This window comes from Ambystoma mexicanum, chromosome 2q (genome assembly GCF_040938575.1).
Source record: "Ambystoma mexicanum isolate Mex_15411 chromosome 2q, UKY_AmexF1_1, whole genome shotgun sequence".
Lineage (NCBI taxonomy): Eukaryota > Metazoa > Chordata > Amphibia > Caudata > Ambystomatidae > Ambystoma > Ambystoma mexicanum.
The window spans coordinates 205,427,144-205,447,906 of record NC_090924.1 but is presented as its reverse complement, the minus strand read 5'-3'; the positions used below and the strand labels follow the sequence as shown (position 1 = coordinate 205,447,906).

The following is a 20,763-nucleotide window of genomic DNA, read 5'->3' as shown; positions in this document are numbered from 1 at the left end:
TTGTTCACTCTAGTGTAGGCCTCCATCCCACACCTGAATCTGTCAATGTTCTTCAAAATCAATGTGCTTACTGCTTGAATTTTGAAGTTGCTTGATTTTTGTATGCTAATTGTATAGCACAAAGCAAACATCACTTTAGAAATACTATATGGATTGTTAAAGGTTTTCGGCAAATGACCAACCATGGTCTGTAGAACATTAACTTTAACTGTATGTATAAATGTAAGGTGTGTTGTGCAGTGCTATGAATATTTGTATTATGTCCCCCTTAATGTGCAATGTCTTTATTTCAACAGTAGCAAATTGCTTCAAGAATTGAGACAGGAGGGTGCGTACTGTCTTGGCCTGCTTTGTGCTTCACTAAGCTACGAAGCTGAGAAGATCTTTAAATGGATTTTTACTAAGCTGAGCTCATCCACTAAAGATGAAACTAAACTTCTCCTTTTGTGTGCCACTTACAAAGCACTAGAGACTGTAGGAGAGAAAAAAGCCTTTTCATCAGTAATGCAGGTAAGATTGGAAATGTGAAATAGCCGACACCATTGGTTCGCCATGAATCTTTCCACCTTCACCAGAATCCCCCCCTCAATCTCCACACACCTACATATCCTCTAATGAGAGTGAACAGATTGTTTTTTTCTTTTTAATCTGATCTTTATTGCTCCTTTCAGTTTACATATATAATTGGCTTTGGATCTCTTTATAACGTACTGTAACATACATATCAATCAACTTCTTTTGCTTCAACCACAGTAATGTCTCCCCCTCCCCCACCCGTTCCTACGGGAGGTTCTTTCCGTCCTATTGTTTTTCAGTTCATTCCTCCTCAAAAATTCCCAGTGCCTTCAGTCTCCTCGGGATGTACAGACGTGCAATGTCCGCAATTTCATAGTTTATGAAGGGAAACCAAACCTTAGCAAAACTCCTCAGTGACCCTTGTATTGTTGCCTTCATTTTCTCCACATCCACTGTGTCCCACATCGCATAATACCGTGGTTCCGACTGCTTCCACTGTTTGACGATGCATCTTTTTGCGGACAAAATAAAATTTGCCCAGTCTTCCAGCACTCTCCCAGAGACCTTGCTTCCTGTCAAGTACAGTGCCTAGTGCCTACTTCCGCTCCCTCAAATTCCCTCTCTACTCCCATTATTTCCCGTACTTTAGATTTCACCTCTTGCCAGAAATGCTGAAGCCGCTGGCATGCCCACCAAATGTGCTCCATTGTTCCCTTTTCCCCGCAACCTTTCCAACACTCTGCAGACCATGTGAGAAACATTTTATGAAGTCTTTCTGGGGGCGTAATGCCACTGGTGTAGGAGCTTATATTGTAGTTCCTGGTGCTGCACCTAGGTATACGAGGTATACAAATTCCGTAGCGCAGCGTCCCACTCCTTGTCAGTGAGCGCCTTACCTATTACCGTCTCCCTTTTGCCCTTTAATGCCCGCCACTTATTAAGATCTTCTATATAGCGGAGTTCGGTCCCCTGCTACTCTCTGCCGAAGCCAATAGCTTCTCCCACTCCATACATTCCCTTGTGGCCCCTTCCATCATTACGGGGGTTCCAGCCCAGTGTCTCAGTCGGTAGTATGCAAACTGGTCACCTTCCTTTAGGCCCAATTTTCTTCTACAGTCTGCAAATGACCGGAATTGCATCCCTTCATAGAGATCTCTTATTACTCTTATGCCCCATCTATCCATTGCTGGAACTTGGTGTATGCTTTGCCTGGTGGGAAGTCGGGGTTACCGAAAATGGGTGTGCGCGGCGTTGGCCAAGGAGCTAAATTGAACCTATTATTTAACTGTTCCCAGAGCTGTAAGGTATTTCTTGTGATTGGATTACTCCTTAATCCCACCGGCCTGTCCTCCTTCCTTAATCCCAACACTTTCTAAAGATGCTCTCCCGCCACCGCTTGTTCCATACCCAGCCAGTGTTTGATTCACCACCCTTCCCCATTCTGCCTTACTTTTAAATACCGTTTTCCTCCCCATCCTCAGGTTTTCCCTCCCCAAATAAAACTCATGATGCTTTCCTGGATGTCCTTTATTAACTTCCCAGGGACTACTAAAGGAATCGCCTGGAAGAGAGATAGGAGCCGGGGTAACACATTATTTTTAATCGTGGCCACCCTTCCAAACCACAATATGTACAACCCCTTCCATCTTGCTAGATCGCTTGAATTGCTTCAACAGCGGTTGATAGTTTGCCCCCACTATTTGTTTAATAGACTTGGTTAAGTTCACCCCAAGGTATTGAACAGGTCCCAGTGCCTATCTAAATGGGTTGCTTCTTTCCAGATGTAGCTTTTCCCCTCTCTCATATCAATATGTTTAGAATTTCTGACTTACCAAAGTTCACTTTAAAGCCTGACACTGTCAAAAGCTTTTATCTCCTCAATAATCGCTGGCAGTGATTTCTCTGGCTTTGTGTTCAGTATCACATCATTGATTGATATTTTATTTCTATCGCGCTCGTACACAAGTGTTTCAGAGCGCGACGGCAAATAGTCCTATTTTGTGGTGCGTCTTTGCCCATCTAACCTATGGGTTCTCCCGGTTTTCTCTTATCCGATGCGCAAAGGGTTCCATTACTAGGGCGAAAAGAAGTGGTGAGAGCGGACACCCTTGCTTTTTGTACCTCTCCTTATTGAAAATTGGTTGGTTAGCCTTCCATTCACTTTGACCTTGGCCTGTGGGTGCTGGTAATTGGCCTGTATCATTTTCACAATTTTGTCCCAGTCCCGCCTTCCGAAGTATTTGTTTCATAAAGTCCCAGTTGACACGTACGAATGCCTTCTCGGCATCGAACATCAAACAGGTGGGTTCACCCCGCCCCCTTCTCCCTGTTTTATCTGATATGCAGCACCCTCCTTATGTTAACAAACGTGTTCCGTCCTTCTATAAACCCTATTTGGCCCTGCATCACCAACCCCAGTAGTATCCCCTCTAACCTTGCCGCCAATACCCATGTATATTTAGCACCCAAATTTGAATGCTATTGGACGGTACGTGGAGAATGTGTGTGGAGTTTTCCTTGCGTTTGGAATGAGCGTAATGTGCCATGTTCATAGATTTAGTGACCTCCACTTCATCTCTAAAGTGGTTAAATACTTCCGTAAGGATTTAAGCTAGGGGGTCCTTAAACTTTATATAAAATGCTGCCGTTCGCCCATCCTCACCCGGACTTTTGTTTGCCTTTAGTCAGAATATCGCCCTTTGCACCTCTTCCCACAATATGGGTTCTTCTAATTGGCCTTTTTGTTCAGAGGTTAGTCTTGGCCCTTCCCACTCTGCTAGGTATGCCTCTTGCTCTTTGCTGGGTCCTTCCCCCTATAGGTCTGCATAGAAGTCCCTTACAATCCTTCGTTTAGCTCTTTCTGTGACCATTTGCTTGCCATTTCTATCCTCCAAGGGTCTATGAATGCTTTCTGTTCTCTGGCCCTTATCTGCCTCCTCAATGCTGTCCCTACTTTGTTACCCTGTTCAAAGAACCTCTGTCTGCTCCTTAGGAGGGTACTTTCCACCGACTTGTCATCTGTCTTAGCTGTCCTCTTGCCTGCACTAGTTTCCTAGCTATTTTATTTGTTCCCTTTTCCTTGCGTCTCTGCTTGAGTTCCTGTATTTCCCTTTCTAGTCCCTCTTCTACCTTCCTCCGTTCCTTACGGTTCTTTGCCGCCTCTATGAAGTATCCCTTAATGTGCTGTTTAAACGCGTCCCACCTCTCTCCCAGGCTGCCCCCAAACCTGACACTCCACCCCCCCCCCCATCCTCTGCAAATCTGTCTGTTTTACTTTGTGATCCCTAATATATTCTTCTAGCCTCCATCCCCCCTTCCCTCTCTGCGTGTTTTCTCCCTCCCACTCTAGCGTGTGTGGACCACACACTCTAGCCGTGCGTGGTCGGACAACGTCATGGTCCCCATTTGTATTTTGCTGGTTGCCTGGACTATCCCTCGTGTTGCCATAATGTAATCTACCTGGAGTAGGTCTTATGGACGTGGGAGTAGGAGCAGTCTCTCTCTTGCGGATGATGTGCTCTCCACACATCAGACTCCCTCTTCTCTAAATCTCTCCAGCAAATGTGTAGCCATCGTTCCCATTGCATGCCCTCTCAGGCCCCTTGACCTATCCCAGATATGATCAGCAGCTATGTTGAAATCTCCAGATATGATCAGTTCCCCCCCTCCTCAAATGTGCCCAGTTCTTCTAGGAACCCTTATTGTCCCTGGTTGGGCGTACACTGATGCCCATGTATACAACTGACCCCTCATTCTCCTTTTCACCATCACCTGTCTCCCTCTGGTGTCGCGTTTAACCTGCTCCCTCAATTCGTACACTTTTGTGAAATAGAATTGCCACCCCTGCCCGTTTGGTACTTGCCGTGGCATAGTATTGCAGTGGATATTTTCTACTACGCATGCGTCCCCCGTCCTCCATTATGTGCGTCTCTTGCAAGCAGACTATTTCAGGCCCCAACTTATTAATTTCCCTCAGAACTGCTAACCTCTTGTTACGGCTGTTTAGTCCCCTTACGTTCCATGAGTTTAGTCTATTCATCCCGTTTTACTGGTATTTTCCTCTGGTTGCTCCGGCACCTCCTGTTTCCTCTTCATGAATGAACCTTTGCCCCCCTTGTACCTTGTCGCCCTCAGAACAGGTTATGTGTTCCCCACTTGTCGATGTCCCTGGATCCATGTCAAGGTTCTTGACGTGGTCCCCTCTTGGTGGCCCGTGCGTGGAATCACCCATTTCCCCCACCCACCTTTTCCTCCAAATTCTTAGCCCACATCAGGCTATATTCTAATCCTTGAGTTCTTATTGTTGTGAGAGGCTACTCATCTCATTGTTCTTCCTCGCGGCTTCTTTACCTTCTTCATGATCCACAGTTGTGGCTCAGATCAAGCCTTGCCCAATTTATCATCCGGATGGTTTTCTGTGGAATCGACTCTTGTCTCCCTTTCAGCCATCCCCAGGGCCCTCAGACCATCCTCCATTAGAGACTGTTTTTTCCTCATTGCCCATTCGACATTGGAGACATGTCTGGAAGAGCCATCGATATCTCAGCTTCCTTTTTGTGTTCAGTTCCTCCGTGAGCGGTTTGAATGTGCGTCTCCTTGCCAATGTAGCTTGGGACAAATCGTCATACAGCTGCACTTAACATCCTCACACTCAGAACGTTCTTTGTCCTGGCCGCCCCTACCAACTGCGCCTTGTGCTTGTAGTTGTGCATTTTGACTAATATATGCCGAGATCTCGCCCCCGGGTCCATCCTGCGGGTGCTCACTCTGTGAGCTCTCTATCCCCATATTTCGGGCGATTTCTCCTTCTACCAGACTCTCAAACAGTTCACGGATGTAAGCTTCCAGATCCGAGCCCTCCACTCCTTCCCCCAGGTTCTTGATCTGCACATTGTCTCTTCGCAATCTGTCTTCAGGTCCTAACATTTCTCTTCTAGAGCCCTTATTCTCTCCTCTGACTCTTTTGTTTGCTGCTTCCATTCAGGCCCCTTTGTGTCCCATTCCGTCAGGTGTACTTCCATTACCCTCACTCGCTCTCCTAGGGAGTCGATAGTTTTCTGGTTGTTTGCAATAGCTTGCGACAGTTACTCTTATACTTGCCCCCTCCGCCTTAACTGTTTCAGTGAGTTCACCTTTGAATTTGGAGAGTGCCGCAAGGAGGTCCTCTTTGGTGAGTCATTACCCTGTTGCCCTGATCAGCCGGGCTACCAAAGGGGTGCTTTGTATGTGTCCTTTATTGCACCCTTCCTGTGCTCGCTCTCCCAGTTTAGGATTCTTTTTCTTTGGTCCCATCAGTTTCCCACTATTCCATTACTACATTTCCTTCAGCAGCTTCTGTTCCTCCTGGAATATACTGTCCTTGCTTGATTGGTGGTACTGTTATTTGATCTTACTCGGTTTGTTTCCCCGTATTAGCCAACTCTCTCGCTGATCCCCGCCTCAGCAAGGTATCCCCCTTATTGTGCTCTGGGGATGTATCGCTTGAGTTCTCTAGGCCTTGCTGTAATGCCTGTTTGTCCCTTGCTGCTTCCCTGGGTACTCAAGGTTCCTTTTCTTTCCCTCTGGGTCTCTTGTGTTCCCTTTTGCCCTGTGCACCGTTCCTGCCCCTGCAGTTGTCTTTTATGACATTAAATTAGCACCTCCTCCCAGCCGTATGTGGGCTGGTCTTACGGCCTTTCTCACTGGGTGTTCTGGGTGATCCCTGCTAGTAAGCCGTTTCAGCGCCTGATCACTAGGTTTAAGCCCTTCCCGCCTCGGTAAGGGTTGTGTTGCCAGAATGTCTGTCTCCTAATGGCCTTACCAAGGTCTTCAGGGCTCCTTCACCCCTGCAGGCTCTGCTGCGTTAGGCTGCCTGTTAGATGCACTGCCGGCAGCCCTGCTCACTTTGCTGCTCCTCTCCTCTTGCTCACCCCAAGTGCCTTCTCTGGCACTCCGCTGTGGTTCTCCTCTCCCGCAGTCCACTCCCTGTCCACTGCGTGGGTCCCTTTGCCGTGCTGTCTTCTGGTAGCCGCAGCCTCCCAGCTCACACTGCGAGCTAGGATGTCCCTGCGGTCCGTGCTCCACCTTCTATGGTCCGCGGTGCCGTCCCCCCTTTCCGCCAGGTTCCTCACCCTTCTCTCTGGGTTCTAGTCTCCCTCTTCCTGTTCTTCCTTGCCGGGTGCAGGTACAGTGAGTCCTACGCTCCTTATTTCGCTCCTTCTCAGCGCCGCTCCTCTGCCAACAATCGCCTACAGGTCTCCTGCCGTGTCTCGGAGCCGCCCAGTTCTCTCTGCTTCCCTTCTTATGGGGCTTCCCGCTTCGTTCTGGCTGCTCCCCGCACGGCTCTCCGCTTCCACCGGAGCACTTCAATTCGCTGCGTCGGCCTTGTCCCTGTGGTCCGACTCCTGTGCTTGCGGGTGCACTGTCACTGATCCCCCCCCCCCCCCCCATTTTCTCTCGTGGCGCCCTTTCTCCTGCTGAAGCTACGGCATCTCCTCTCTTAGCCCCCCCCCCCGCCCCATCTTGTCGAAGTAGCTTTCGCTGTTCACTCGTGTTTCTTCACGCGCACTATTTTTCCAGTGTGCCTGATGTCGATTTCTCCTTAGTGCATCAGGCAGGGACGGAGCTTCTCCACCACACATCCACTCAGCCCGCCATCTTGGCCACGCCCCCAGATTGGACTTTTAAAGTACTAACCTTTTTTAGTTTGAGTATCCTAAACTTGGTCAACTGTCTAAACGGGATTGCTGCTTCTTTACATAGAGCAGTTTTCTTCATGTAGCTCTTTCCCTCGCTTTCATTGTTCATTTTAATGCCTATTTAAATCTAAATCTTTATCTCGTACCCTGGCTTGCAACATTGTGTTACTACTGACTTCAATTGTATTCGCGCTCCCCTCTTGCTTCTCCACTCTATTTGACTGCTTACACTCTGTTCTCCCCTCTCCCTATATCCTCCCCTCCTCCGTCCCTTACTTTCTTCTATGCACTTACTCTATCAGAATTGTCCCTGGACCTAGTATGATAGCAACCTTGTCTGTCGCTCCAGCACCCCCTTACTGCCCCACCCCCCTCCCGCACTATCTGAAACGTTGTCAAGCCTAGTAAGATAGTCTCTTGTTCCTCCCTTCCTTTTCTGCACCCCTCCATCACCTTTTTTTTTTTTCTTCCGGCTCTACTAGAAAGGTCGTCAGGCCTAGTACGGTAGTTGCCTGTCTGTTTCCATTTCCTTCCCACTCCCTTCCTTATCTATGTCTTAGCACTTGCACTATCTGAAATGCCGTCAGGCCGAGTGCGATAGTTAATTTCACATCCTTACTGTTCATGGCCTGTAAGAATGTCGTATTTTCCCTTGTTCCCTCCCTTGCTTTGAAGCGCTTTGAAACACATTGTGTATAGGCGCTATATAAATAAAATATCATATATCATATCATTAGGCGAGAAGATAAATTGGTCGCAATCCGAAGATGTGGCAATTTCCTTTGAATTGCCAGAAAGGGGGACCTTGTAGACTTCAGATTCAGATGGTCTCCCTCGAAAATAAAATACCTAGTCGATATTGTTCCAGACCCATGGCTCCTAATCAGTGATGTTAAGATGGATTAGGCTTCTCTGAGGCTAACCTATTTAATGAAAATATTTGTCTAGCCCAGAGGTCTGCAACCTCCCATGACCCCTCACCAGAGACCATGCTGGCTAGAGCTCATGGGAGCTGTTGTCCAAACTTCTGGAAAGCCCATAGTTGTAGACCCCTGGTGTACATGAACTCTATCAAGGTAACGCTGACTTAACAGCAAAGTGCGCGCAAACGGTCAGGCAGATGGAGGCACGCAGGCAAGCGCATGCTTTAACAAAGGCACGCAAACACAGGCAGATGTGCACACTGGCATCTTTATCCAGCAAAAGCCTCAGCTTTCCTCTCGAAAGGGATGAACATAAAAAGCATTTCCTGACCTGCAAAGGCAGGCCAAAAAACAAGCAAAAAACCTTGTGGCATGGCCAATTTAGGGGAGTAGCCACCTTTAGTAGATCTTTACGGTAAAGGCAAAAGTGTTGAAGTAATATGTATCAAACAGTTTAAATATCACTGGTGCCACCAGCTTGTCATAAGTAAATTTGATGGAATTACTTTTTTTGTTAATTTTACAAAGATATGCAAGCATACAAACTTTCCTAACTGCACTTCATTGTAAGGTAATGTGTATAATTGTGAAAGTACAGGGAATTCAGGGACTGATCATTTTCCCCATAAGAATGAGCAAGCAGCAGGCAAGGAATGTAAACCGCCCTTCCGTTGCATCAGAGTTTAGACGGATTACCTTCCTTTCAGGAAGGTATTAAAGACTAATCTTTTCAGTTCTCCTTCTGCTTTCTAGTCTTGAGGTCTGTTCTGTAAAACTGCTCCTTTTTGTTTAGCGCCTAGATGCCTTCGGTCCACAGTTGGCACTTTATAAATCCTATAATAATAATAAAACAGAAGGCTTTACTTCTCTCCAAAAAGTAAGCACGGGTTACAAAACCAGCAAAAATAATGTTCCATAGAAATCTATGGAGGGAAAGGTGCAAAAAGAAAATCGTTACTAGCACCCTCCATTTGCGCTTCATTCTGTGTGCGACCCCTCTCCCTTTCTCAGCCCCCGTACCCTTTCCTCACGCCCTCCTGCCCTGTCGGCTTATTTAAAATCTAAGTATTTAGATCTGGTTGAGTTAACTTTTTTTTTTTGCAATTATTTTACAGCCTACTGCTTAAAGTTCCAAGTAAAACCAATCCAGCCTAACTACATTTCAAATGCTTCCGTTTTTCAGCTTGTAATGACCAGCCTACAGTCTATTTTGGAAAATGTTGATACACCGGAGTTGCTTTGTAAATGTGTGAAGTGTATCCTGCTCGTATCCCGCTGCTACCCTCACATTTTCAGCACCAATTTCAGGGTAAGTCTACTGAAAATGTGTTTTTGTTTGACTTTTTGTCCGACTATGAATTGCTGAATAACCTACAGTATGTTTTTATTTTTGTGACTTTAAAAGGATACAGTTGATATTTTGGTTGGATGGCACATTGACCATACTCAGAAGGCATCCCTTACGCAGCAAGTGTCTGGTAAGATAAATAATTTTGGATTTTATACATATCAAAACCAATGATCACATCTTGGAAATACATTTTGGAGCACATTTTAATAACTATAGACTTATTTCGTAGACTGACTGTTCCCCATTGACATTCAGATGATTCGAGTAAGATGCTCCGGTTTGATTAGCCACGAGAGCTAGGCAATGTTACACCACCTGATTTCTTGAAGGACATGGGTAAAACAGTGTAAGCAGATAGACACCGGTCAGAAGTGTGACATCAAGTGTTGCTGCCAAGATGAAATTGTTGAAATGCAGGCTGTAGTCCGAACTAGTAATAATTGGGAAAACATGGATGTGCCACTATCGATGCTCTTGTCCGATTCAAGGAAAATGTCAGTTTTATTAGTAGCAGTTGCTTTATTCAAAAGGAGTGAAAGTGGTATGCTGTGATTGCTGACAAGTGTTTCCACCTATGCAGTTTTCATCAAGTCAAAAATGATCAGGTGAACATCTGATTTGGCCAATACATTAATACAATAACGTTGAACCGGATGTTGAAAATAAACATCCATGCTAAACAATGAATCAGTTGATTTTTCTTCATTTCACATAAATGGTACAGAGGTGAAAAAGAGGGAGGGGGGGGGAGAAAAGGAAATTGGTACATTTGCATCATGGTGTGTTAATTAACAATACATTGTTCCAGTAAGCTTTTATATATGTTTATTGTGAAATAGTCATTTGGTGAAGTAGAGCTAATATGGTGTCTGGAGAGACATTATTCAACCACTTTTGTGGAATGCTTCTCATTAATGGTGTCATAAAAATACAGAAACCATGTTCATCCAATGAATTTGTATGAGATTTGATACACATTACTCCAATAAAGCAACACCTCTAAGATATCTGAGTGAGCACATTATAAATTTGAAATTCTTAGCAAGATAGTGAGGATGAGACCCTGAGGGCACCCGTTGTCTGAAGCCAGCTATTGACAGATGTAGGTTGATCAATAAAGTTATAGTATTCGCCCCTCAGGTGCATGTGTCAGTAAGGCACTTGCCAAGATTCAACCCATTCAGAGGGAGGACATACTCCAAGAAAAATAAGGGATGCAATTTTGAGTCCATGGGCGTGAACTTAATCACCAAATATTCCCATAACAGTAACCACATTTCTGATGTTTGTTAATCTGCTTAGAATCACATGCTGTGCATAGGTCCGACATCCAGTGGTCACTGCGGAGTATTGCATTTTGTTTTTCGTAGTCGAAAAGGGGACGTCGACAAGGCGTGTCTGTAACACTATCCCTATAGTGACGTGCGTTGTACCCACAATCCCTCACGCGTCGAGGTCCCTCTGATTGTTTTTTTCCGCCCAGTTTCTGGTCGCCTTTCGCGGAGCTCCTAGAGAGACATTGCTATACTTACCACGGACCTCAGTCCTTTTGTCATAACTTAATATACTGATAACGACCCCTCCCCCTCGACGTTAGCTGTGAAGCTGTTTCTCCGCCGAACTGATTTTCGACGGAGAGGAAGAGCGGAGGAGATCCTTCGGCGCTGCCGAACACGTGGCCTGGCCTCGACGGCCAACTTACAGTAGGGAGAGTGGGGGTTAGAACTTTGTCTCTTCTCTTTGAGAATGTCTTTCTTTCTCCCTTTTCTTTCCCTTGGGGTTGTTATCGCCAGCTATTATTGCCTCAGCTATGGAGAGGACACCATTTAAGTTTTGCCCACGCTGCAGGGGCAAATATACTTGGAAAGATAAGCACAAGCTCTGTAATCGTTGCTTACCCCTCGATCACATAGAGAACAGCTGCGCAGCCTGCAAGCTCTTAAAACCCAGGACTCTTAAAGAACGTAGGGTTAAGAGGTGGGCGGACTACGCGATGTCGAAGTCAGTTTCCTCACCCGCTGCCGCTGTTACTGAAAGTGACGAGGAGTGCGATAACTCGACGTCCGTTACGGAAGTCATGAACCCCCAGAAGGAGCGCTCCCGCTCCTCGTCGTCCGTCCCCAGCCCCGACGGGCTCGGCTCACGCCCTGCTTATGGGGATGAACACCCCGGCGACAAGGACGCACACAAACCCCATAAGGCTAAACACACTACCCACGGCTCTTCTTCGTCGAGAACGAAGGATCCATCAGCGCCTAAGGGGACGCAGGGCACTCCGGCGTCTACCGCAGACCGTAAAGGTCACAAGCCCCACCCGCAAACGCAGCCGCGACCAGCGATTGGGCTTCCATCTAACACGGGCGCTACCCCAAAAACATCCGACGCAACGCTCCATAGAGCGACCGTCGAGGTACAACGCGCAACGCACAGAACGTCGACACCAGAGGCCTCGACGGACAAAATCGTGGCCGAGAGCCTAGCGAGAATTGTCGCCGAAGACAAACGTACGCGGACGACGAAACAAACGTCGAATACCGCGTCGAAAAAACACAAAAGTAGCCAGGAACTGCCCCTTTCTCCAAAGGACGCTTCCGAACTACCTGAAGGCTTTTCAGAAGGAGACGGGAACCTCTCGTCGACGTTGTGGGAGCGTTCGAAACGATTCGAAGGCGAAAACACTAATTTCCCCCCTCTAGACTATTCAGGGGTACCCCATGAGACCCTTGAAAGACTCCATTCTTGCATGGAGAAAATGGAAAGGTTTCTAGGAAACCAAGACCCACCCACTCACAAAAGACAAAGAGAATGGCCACAGGATGACCCTAGAGTCAAGATTCCTAGGCTGGTTGACCTCACTGAGGAGGAGCAATACCTCCAAGAAGATGAGGAGTGTTTGGGTGGAGAAGAAGAGGTAGAACTTGAGGAAGAGGGGTTCGAAGAAGATCCTTACACCACTGCTACAGGGTTTGAAGAGGATACAGCTACCTCGCAGCCCTGGCATTCACCGTCAGTGCAGCCTTGGCAATCCCCATCAGTACATTCAGACCCTGATGCCTTTCTCCCTTCTCCTCTCAAGGATTCACATGGGAACTCCTCTCCCATAGATGACCAACCTTCCCTCAATGCACTATTGCGCAAGGCAGCAGCGCATTTTGAGATTGATACAGGGGAAACTCTTCCAGACATTGACTTTGTAGAAAAAGTCATCAAAGAAAAAGCCCCTGTTAGCCAATCTATTCCACTCCTGGCTTCTATTAAAAGAAGAATTTCTCCTTCCCTTACTAACCCAGCTTTAGTAAGAGGGGTCAACCCTAGAATAGAAAAGCTCTTCAGCCCTTCATCCTCTGACCCTTTATACATCAGAGGACACTCTATTCCGGACTCCCTTGTGGTTACCAACACAAGAAAAAGAGCAGGGGTGCCACTATCCACTAGTGAAGCACCTCCAGACAAAGAAGGCAAAAAACTCTACGCACTGGGGAAGAGAATCACGACCTCCGCCGCCTTCTCTACTAGAATTGCTAATAACTCACCTTTAGCTAGCTACGCAGATGCACAGTGGAACAAGCTGCGCAGCGAAGCAGAGGAAGCACCTGAACCTCTGCGTTCTCGCCTGCTAGCTATAATATCAGAGGGCACACTGGTAAACCAGGGCATCGTTAAGAACTCCCTAGATGCCGCTGAGACGGCTGGCCGCTCCCTAGTGCAGGGAATACTTCTCAAGCGCCACGTTTGGCTACGCAATTCAGGTTTTAAGCCCGAAACCCAAGCCTCCCTCCTAAATAAACCCATTGAACAGACGCATCTGTTTGGGAAAGCAGTAGATGAGGCCCTAGAACATGCTAAAAAAGAGTTTGATACCATCAAGACTCTTGATCAAATTTCTAGGCCCCCTAACAGGCGAGGCTATGGTAATAAACGCTCCTTTCGTGGCCAAAGACAGCAGCAGAACCACCAACAACAACAATATTACTCTGGCTCCAACTGGCCCACTAACCAGGGTAACACCCAGTTCAGTCAAAGAGGCCAACGCCGTGGCAAAGGAAGAGGTCGTGGCTCCAGCCCCAGAGGTTCCACGCCCAATACCAGCAAATGACCCGAAAATTCGGGTCCCCTCCCATGCATCACCGGTCAGGGGCCGGCTAACATCGTTCCTTTCAGCATGGGAGGGAATCACGTCAGACCGTTGGGTATTATCCACCATAGCCCACGGATACTGCATCGAGTTCAACGGTTCCCCGAAGTACAAACCCCCACGGAACCGGCGCATGACACCGCAACACCTCTCCATTCTTCTTCAAGAGGTGGAAGAACTACTGAAGAAAGAAGCTATAGAGCCCGTCCCCCTATCACAGGTAACAGAAGGTATTTATTCAGTGTACTTCCTTGTACCCAAAAAGGACTTAACCATGCGCCCTGTATTAGATCTACGCCCAGCGAACATATTTGTCAAACCCCAAAAGTTTCGTATGGTTACCTTACAGGAGGTAATCCCACTGGTATCACAAGGGGATTACATGACAACACTGGACATGAAAGATGCATACTTTCATATTTTAATGTTGACATCGCACAGAAAATACCTCAGGTTCAAAATAGAGGACAAACACTACCAGTTCAGAGTACTACCCTTCGGAATAGCATCTGCACCAAGGGTATTCACGAAAGTACTGGCAGTGGCAGCGGCCCACCTGCGCAGATTATCCATCCCGGTATACCCTTACCTCGACGACTGGCTCATAACAGGGGATTCTTACGAAACATGCTTCTCCCATACCCAAAAGACCGTAGACCTTTTGTCCCAACTGGGCTTCTCCATCAACGAAAAGAAGTCCAGCTTAGACCCCAGCCAAACCAAACAATTCCTAGGGGCTCTAATTCGAACAAAGGACGGCCTCGTATTCCCCTCCAACGAGAGGGTCCAAAACATGCTGTTTCAAATTCCCCATTAGGTAGCAGGCCGAGAGGTGACGGTACGCAAAGCAATGCGCTTGCTAGGGATGATGGCGTCATGTATTTATTTGGTACCTCACGCGCGCCTGCGCATGCGCCCAATGCAAGAGTGGCTCTACAGCCAGTGGTGTCAGGCCAGCGGACAATGGGACGATCTAGTGGTGGTCTCGCAGGCCTTGGTTCTCTCGCTACGGTGGTGGACAAAAGAAAACCTGTTATTAGGGAAAACTTTTGCCACACCCGCAGTGGAAGCCACTCTAACCACAGACGCATCCCTTACAGGATGGGGGGCTCACCTATCCCATCAGACGGCACACAGAGTGTGGACTCCGAGTTTAGCATCCAAGCATATAAACCTGCTGGAACTACTAGCGGTGTTCAAAGCACTGAAAGCCTTTCAGGAACACTTACAAGGAAAGACAGTGATGGTCCTCACAGACAGCACCACAGCCATGTACTACCTCAACAAGCAAGGGGGCACTCACTCTCCAGGACTGTCCAAGCTGTCCCAGAATATATGGAAGTGGGCTCTCAAACACAACATGTTCCTACTATCACAACATGTACCAGGGGAACTCAATCTGCTAGCAGACAAACTCAGCAGAGACTTCCCCCTGCCCGAAGAGTACGAATGGCAATTGCACGAAGACATCGTCTTAGACGTCTTCACGCAATGGGGATTCCCGGAAATAGACCTGTTCGCAACCCTGGAGAACTCACAATGCCAAAGTTACGCCTCCAGGTACCCCCAGAACCAGTCCAAGGGGAACGGTCTGTCGATTCAATGGTCAGGGAGATTTGTTTACGCCTTTCCCCCGACTCCCCTTCTCAACAAAGTGGTGCACAAGATGCACCAGGAGCAGGTTACCATGATACTAGTGGCCCCAATGTGGGCCCGGCAGCCATGGTTCGCTCACTTGATGGAGATGTCCCTATCTCCCCCAATGAAACTTCCCTGCCCGTACAACATGCTGTCACAAGACAAGGGCAGGACACTGCATCCATGCCCTCAGACCATGAATTTAGCAGCCTGGCTCCTGAGATCATAGAATTTGGACATTTACAACTCCCACAGAGATGTATGGACATCCTCAGGGAAGCCAGAAAACCTAATACTCGACACTGCTATTCTAGCAAATGGAAAAGATTCGTTATCTGGTGTAGAGGTACTAGCATCAACCCAGTTGACTGCTCTCCTACTGACATTATTCTATACTTGACCCATTTACTGGATTCAGGTTTAGTGTTCAATTCCATTAAAGTCCACCTAGCGGCACTTTCTGCATACACCACTTCCCAACTTAAAGTGTCGTGGTGGAAGATACCAGTTATCAAAGCCTTCATGGAGGGGGTAAAGAGGATACACCCTCCGATAGCTAACCCAGCTCCCGGATGGGACTTAAATGTGGTACTTTGCAGACTCATGGGCCCTCCCTTCGAACCCATGCACAAGGCAACTCTTAAAGATATCACCCTTAAAACTGCTTTCCTAATAGCTATCACCTCCATTAGGAGAGTAAGTGAACTACAGGCTCTTTCTGTACTAGACCCCTTCGTAACAGTTCACAAAGATAAGGTGGTTCTACGCACACACCCAAGGTTTGCACCTAAATTCATCTCGAAATTTCATGTAAACCAAACTATAGAACTACCAACGTTCTTTCAAAACCCTTCCAGCTCGGGAGGAAAAAGTCTGCATACACTAGATGTACGCAGAGCTGTCATGTTCTACATGGAAAGAACCAGACCACTGAGAAAGACTAATCAGTTCTTTGTCTCGGCGGCAGCAGGAAGAGAAGGAGATGCGGTCTCAAAATCCACTATATCTAGATGGATTGTTCAATGCATCACTCTCTGTTACACTCTTGCTAAGAGAGAACTACCCTTCAAGCCAAGAGCACATTCCACTCGAGGCACTGGGGCTTCCATAGCATTCATTGCAAATGTTCCCCTTGAGTCCATCTGCAAAGCGGCTACCTGGAGTTCCGTGCACACCTTTACAAAACACTACTGTCTAGATGCACACTCTAGATCTGACTCCCAGGTGGGACAGGCAGTATTAAGACATCTTTTCTCTACTGTTCCTTCTCATAACCCACCGCCAACTCCGGGTACTGCTCGCTAGTCTATGCACAGCATGTGATTCTAAGCAGATTAACAAACATCAGAAGACAATGCATTACTTACCGTAAAAGCATTTCTGATGGTTGTATCTGCTTAGATTCACATGCGCCCACCCTTCCTCCCCGCTCGGATGGAAGGAACATAGACTTCCTTTTATATCTCTCTTTTCTGTACTCACTCACGTCTATAAGGCTCCCTCAGGGCAGAAAAATACAAACAGAGGGACCTCGACGCGTGAGGGATTGTGGGTACAACGCACGTCACTATAGGGATAGTGTTACAGACACGCCTTGTCGACGTCCCCTTTTCGACTACGAAAAACAAAATGCAATACTCCGCAGTGACCACTGGATGTCGGACCTATGCACAGCATGTGAATCTAAGCAGATACAACCATCAGAAATGCTTTTACGGTAAGTAATGCATTGTCATATGGGATACTTCGCAGACATTGGCATTTGCTGTGTCTAGATTTGGATCTTCAAGAATACATTTCAACTACACCCAGGCTAATTTTCACTCTGGCGCCTACTCTAAGGACAAACTGTCCTTCTTTCCTCTGACTCAATGCAGCACATTGACCACGACTAATTGGCTGAAGCGCAAGTATGTAGGTTTCCAAAAATGTGGAACGTGTAGTATTAGTAAATTAGCTCATCCAGTGACATCTACCTTTACATGCCATGGTGGTATCACAACAGAAATCAATCATTTTATTAATTGCAGGTCAAAATATATTATCTATGGCATTATTTGTATATGTGATAAGGTTTATATTGGCAGCACTGCTCGTGAATTACGGATAAGGATGAGGTAACCTCTATATAGCCTAGGTAGCCAAGATCCTAAATTGCTGTTAGCAGTGCATTGGCAAGAGCAGCATCAGATGGGCAAGAAGGAAGACATCTGCTTTATTGGTCTACAGCAAGCACACTGCCACAGAAGAGGCGGTAACAAACGTCTTCTACTCAGACAAATGGAATCCTGTATGATTTGCAAATTGAGATACATTACACATGGTCTTAAAGAACATGAAATTAATGTGTTTCTTTATTGATTGAGGGGTTCAGATAATGACTATTGTAGTGGTGTGTAGATATTGTGTAGAACTCATGCTGCTATGACTAAGAATACCTTGCGCAATATGTATTTCAGGTCAATTAGAGGTAGTTAGCCCCGACTATTGTGTGGTGCTTCATACTCTGACAGCATCCTCCCAATATGTTTCTCAATTGATAAGAGATGCGTGCATCACTCTGGTAATGCACGCATTCATTGAATCATTACTTCAATCTGCGCACTAATTGTATTTGAATGAGGGGTGCACAAATAGTTCTTAATTTGACTCCGTTTAATTGTATTAATGTTTGGTGGGAGCCAGCCTGGCACAGCCAGCACCTGCAGCCAGTATACCCAGATGGTCCATTAATGTATGTCTGACTTTGAAAAGATAGCCGGGAAACCGCAGGCAAGGGAGCCAGATGGCCTTTGATAATCCACACAAGTGGCTTGTTAGTTTGTATTTCCGAAGCATCACCAGCGTATTGTCATAAATCACCAAAGTATCAACTGAAAAGGATACAGTAACCAAAAAAGGATACAATTTGGTAGGGCTTTTCCGGATCCTATCTTCACACGACTTGATTGTAGGCAGGTCAAATTAGACCTTCCAAATGATACAACTCTCTGACTGAATAAAACAGGCAGAGAGATGGATCACTGGAAAGGGCGTGGGAATTGTACAGGAAGTATGCCTAGAATAGATAAGTATCATAAGACACTGTCCCAAGTTAAATACTAGGAAACACAGAATTGGGATTAATTCAGACACTGACCTTAAGGCTAAACTGAAGAATTCCAGGACAGTTTCTTGAAGAGTCCCAAGAGTTGAACAAACGACAAAGGAAGGGAAGATTAGTAAGGGAGACTTATCCCGAACGGCACGATGCTCTCGCTAGATACCGGGTTGGTGCACCACAGGATAGCGTCCAATATACTGTGCACATTCACCTTCCAATAGTTCATGAAATACTTCCTTTCCCACAAAGAACAAAATAAGAATCTCACCTGTTGACTGTCACAGGTACCAAAAGTTCGAAGTAGTTCAGAAAAACATGTGCAGGATTGCACGCGACAGCATACACGCAGCCAAGCCAGCCGCGCTTGTAGACAGCGTTTCCGCGTGAAGAATTAGACACGCGAACAGGATTCACGCAGCCCTGGACAGCCGCGCTTGCAGGCAGCGTCCGCGTGGAGATTTGGCACGCGAACAGGATACACGCAGCTCAGGACAGCCGCGCTTGCAGACAGCGTCCGCGTGGAGATTTGGCACGCGAACAGGCTTCACGCAGCTCAGGACAGCCACGCTTGCAGACAGCGTCCGCATGGGGATTTGGCACGCGAACAGGCTTCACGCAGCTCAGGACAGCCACGCTTGCAGACAGCGTCCGCATGGGGATTTGGCACGCAAACAGGATTCACGCAGCTCAGAACAGCCGCGCTTGCAGGCAGCATCCGCGTGGAGATTTGGCACGCGAACAGGATTCACGCAGCTCAGAACAGCCGCACTTGCAGGCAGCGTCCGCGTGGAGATTTGGCACGCAAACAGGATTCACGCAGCTCAGGACAGCCGCGCTTGCAGACAGCGTCCGCTTGGAGATTTGGCACGCGAACAGGATACACGCAACCCAGGAATTAGCGTGTGGAGGAAAACACGCTCAAATTAGGCCAAAGAAGTTTGCTGAAAGGAATGCGAGAACACAGGTCCGGAGTTCAGCTACCAACGCCAAAATTGACTTAATCAGAAGCAGCGAATGAAGTTTCCACGCTGCTTATGTACGCACTGCCGTGATACACGTGACAGACCTAAGTCACGTTAAAATTAACGACGTGAAAAATGCAGACGTCGTTTTCCGGGCAATGTATCGAGCAACCTCCATTTTGAGTAAAAAGGTCTACTGGTTCTATGTATGGAGAAGTTGTTCCTGGTCCAGAGGTATGTCCGGCAGGCATGACAGTATTCATGCATGGGGCTAGAACTCATGAGCCCATACTTTCTTTTCACTATCCATTTCCTGCCATCAATCCAGGGACAAAGGCATTTCAATATGGGTTAGTGGGCACTAATGACGTCAGACTAGCAACTGCCCTTGCAGCGCGTTCAACAGTTTTATCTTTAGTTTGAAGCACGAGTGACGCACGCACGTATGCAGATACAATCCTGCAGTCCGTAAGTTTCTTGTCACCAAATATCTGCCATTTATGTTTTTGGAACAGCTAGTTAATTTAACATGCATAAGTGAGCACCAACGCCGTCATCCTAGCAAGTGCTACTTTATTGCTTGCTTTGCTTTTAAGTAGTGTCACTTAGAAAAATCTCATAGTTTTGCTTTTAAAGAATACACAATTACATTTTTTTTAACAGTGTGCTTGCTTATCACATGCCAGTACTTGTTTTAACTTTGCGCAGTTTGACTGCAACCTGATTGTTTCCCTACTTGTGCTACCTGGGTAGTGGAACTACACTTCCCAGCAGCCTTGTAGTTTTCGGCTGCCTTATCTGTTTAAACCCGGCGCGAACGCGCCGGCACGAAGGGGGCAAGCCGGTCTGTGCCGGTCTGGCCGGACTATAAAGTCCACTCTGAACTACCTCCTCTTCTTAAAGTAACTCCATTTCTAAACGCTGCCGTAACTCGCCGTATCTGGTAATTTTAGCTTTGCTTTTAAGTAGTGTCACTTAGAAAAATCTCATAGTTTTGCTTCTAAAGAATACACAATTACATTTTTTTAACAGTGTGCTTGCTTATCACATGCCAGTACTTGTTTTAACTTTGCGCAGTTTGACTGCAACCTGATTGTTTCCCTACTTGTGCTACCTGGGTAGTGGAACTACACTTCCCAGCAGCCTTGTAGTTTTCGGCTGCCTTATCTGTTTAAACCCGGCGCGAACGCGCCGGCGCGAAGGGGGCAAGCCGGTCTGTGCCGGTCCGTGGCCGGACGTGTCGGCGCTCGGTGCATTTCCGAGTTGGGACCATAATCTTCCTCTACCCGACCCACGGGCTTCTCGAGCTCACCTGGTGCCAAAGTGCTTTGGTAAGCGGGGGCGAGAGACATGTATGCACCAGTTGTAGACACCCAAGTGAGCCTGAGGGAGGGGGAGGAGGCCATTAGCCATGAGAGGGAGGGGATCTCGTCTGTTGACACCCCTAGGGATGGTATG

The 20,763-nt window shown here is 47.1% G+C and overlaps 1 protein-coding gene across 1 annotated transcript in view; it reads left to right on the top strand.

The window, feature by feature from the left end:
- Positions 1-20,763, top strand: part of SMG1 (SMG1 nonsense mediated mRNA decay associated PI3K related kinase) — a 2,768,248-nt gene that overhangs the window by 148,617 nt on the left and 2,598,868 nt on the right. The window contains exons 6-8 of the mRNA XM_069647131.1: positions 297-510; positions 9,300-9,425; positions 9,522-9,594. Of these exons, the coding sequence (XP_069503232.1) occupies positions 297-510; positions 9,300-9,425; positions 9,522-9,594 (413 nt within the window). The remainder of the gene's footprint in view (positions 1-296; positions 511-9,299; positions 9,426-9,521; positions 9,595-20,763) is intronic.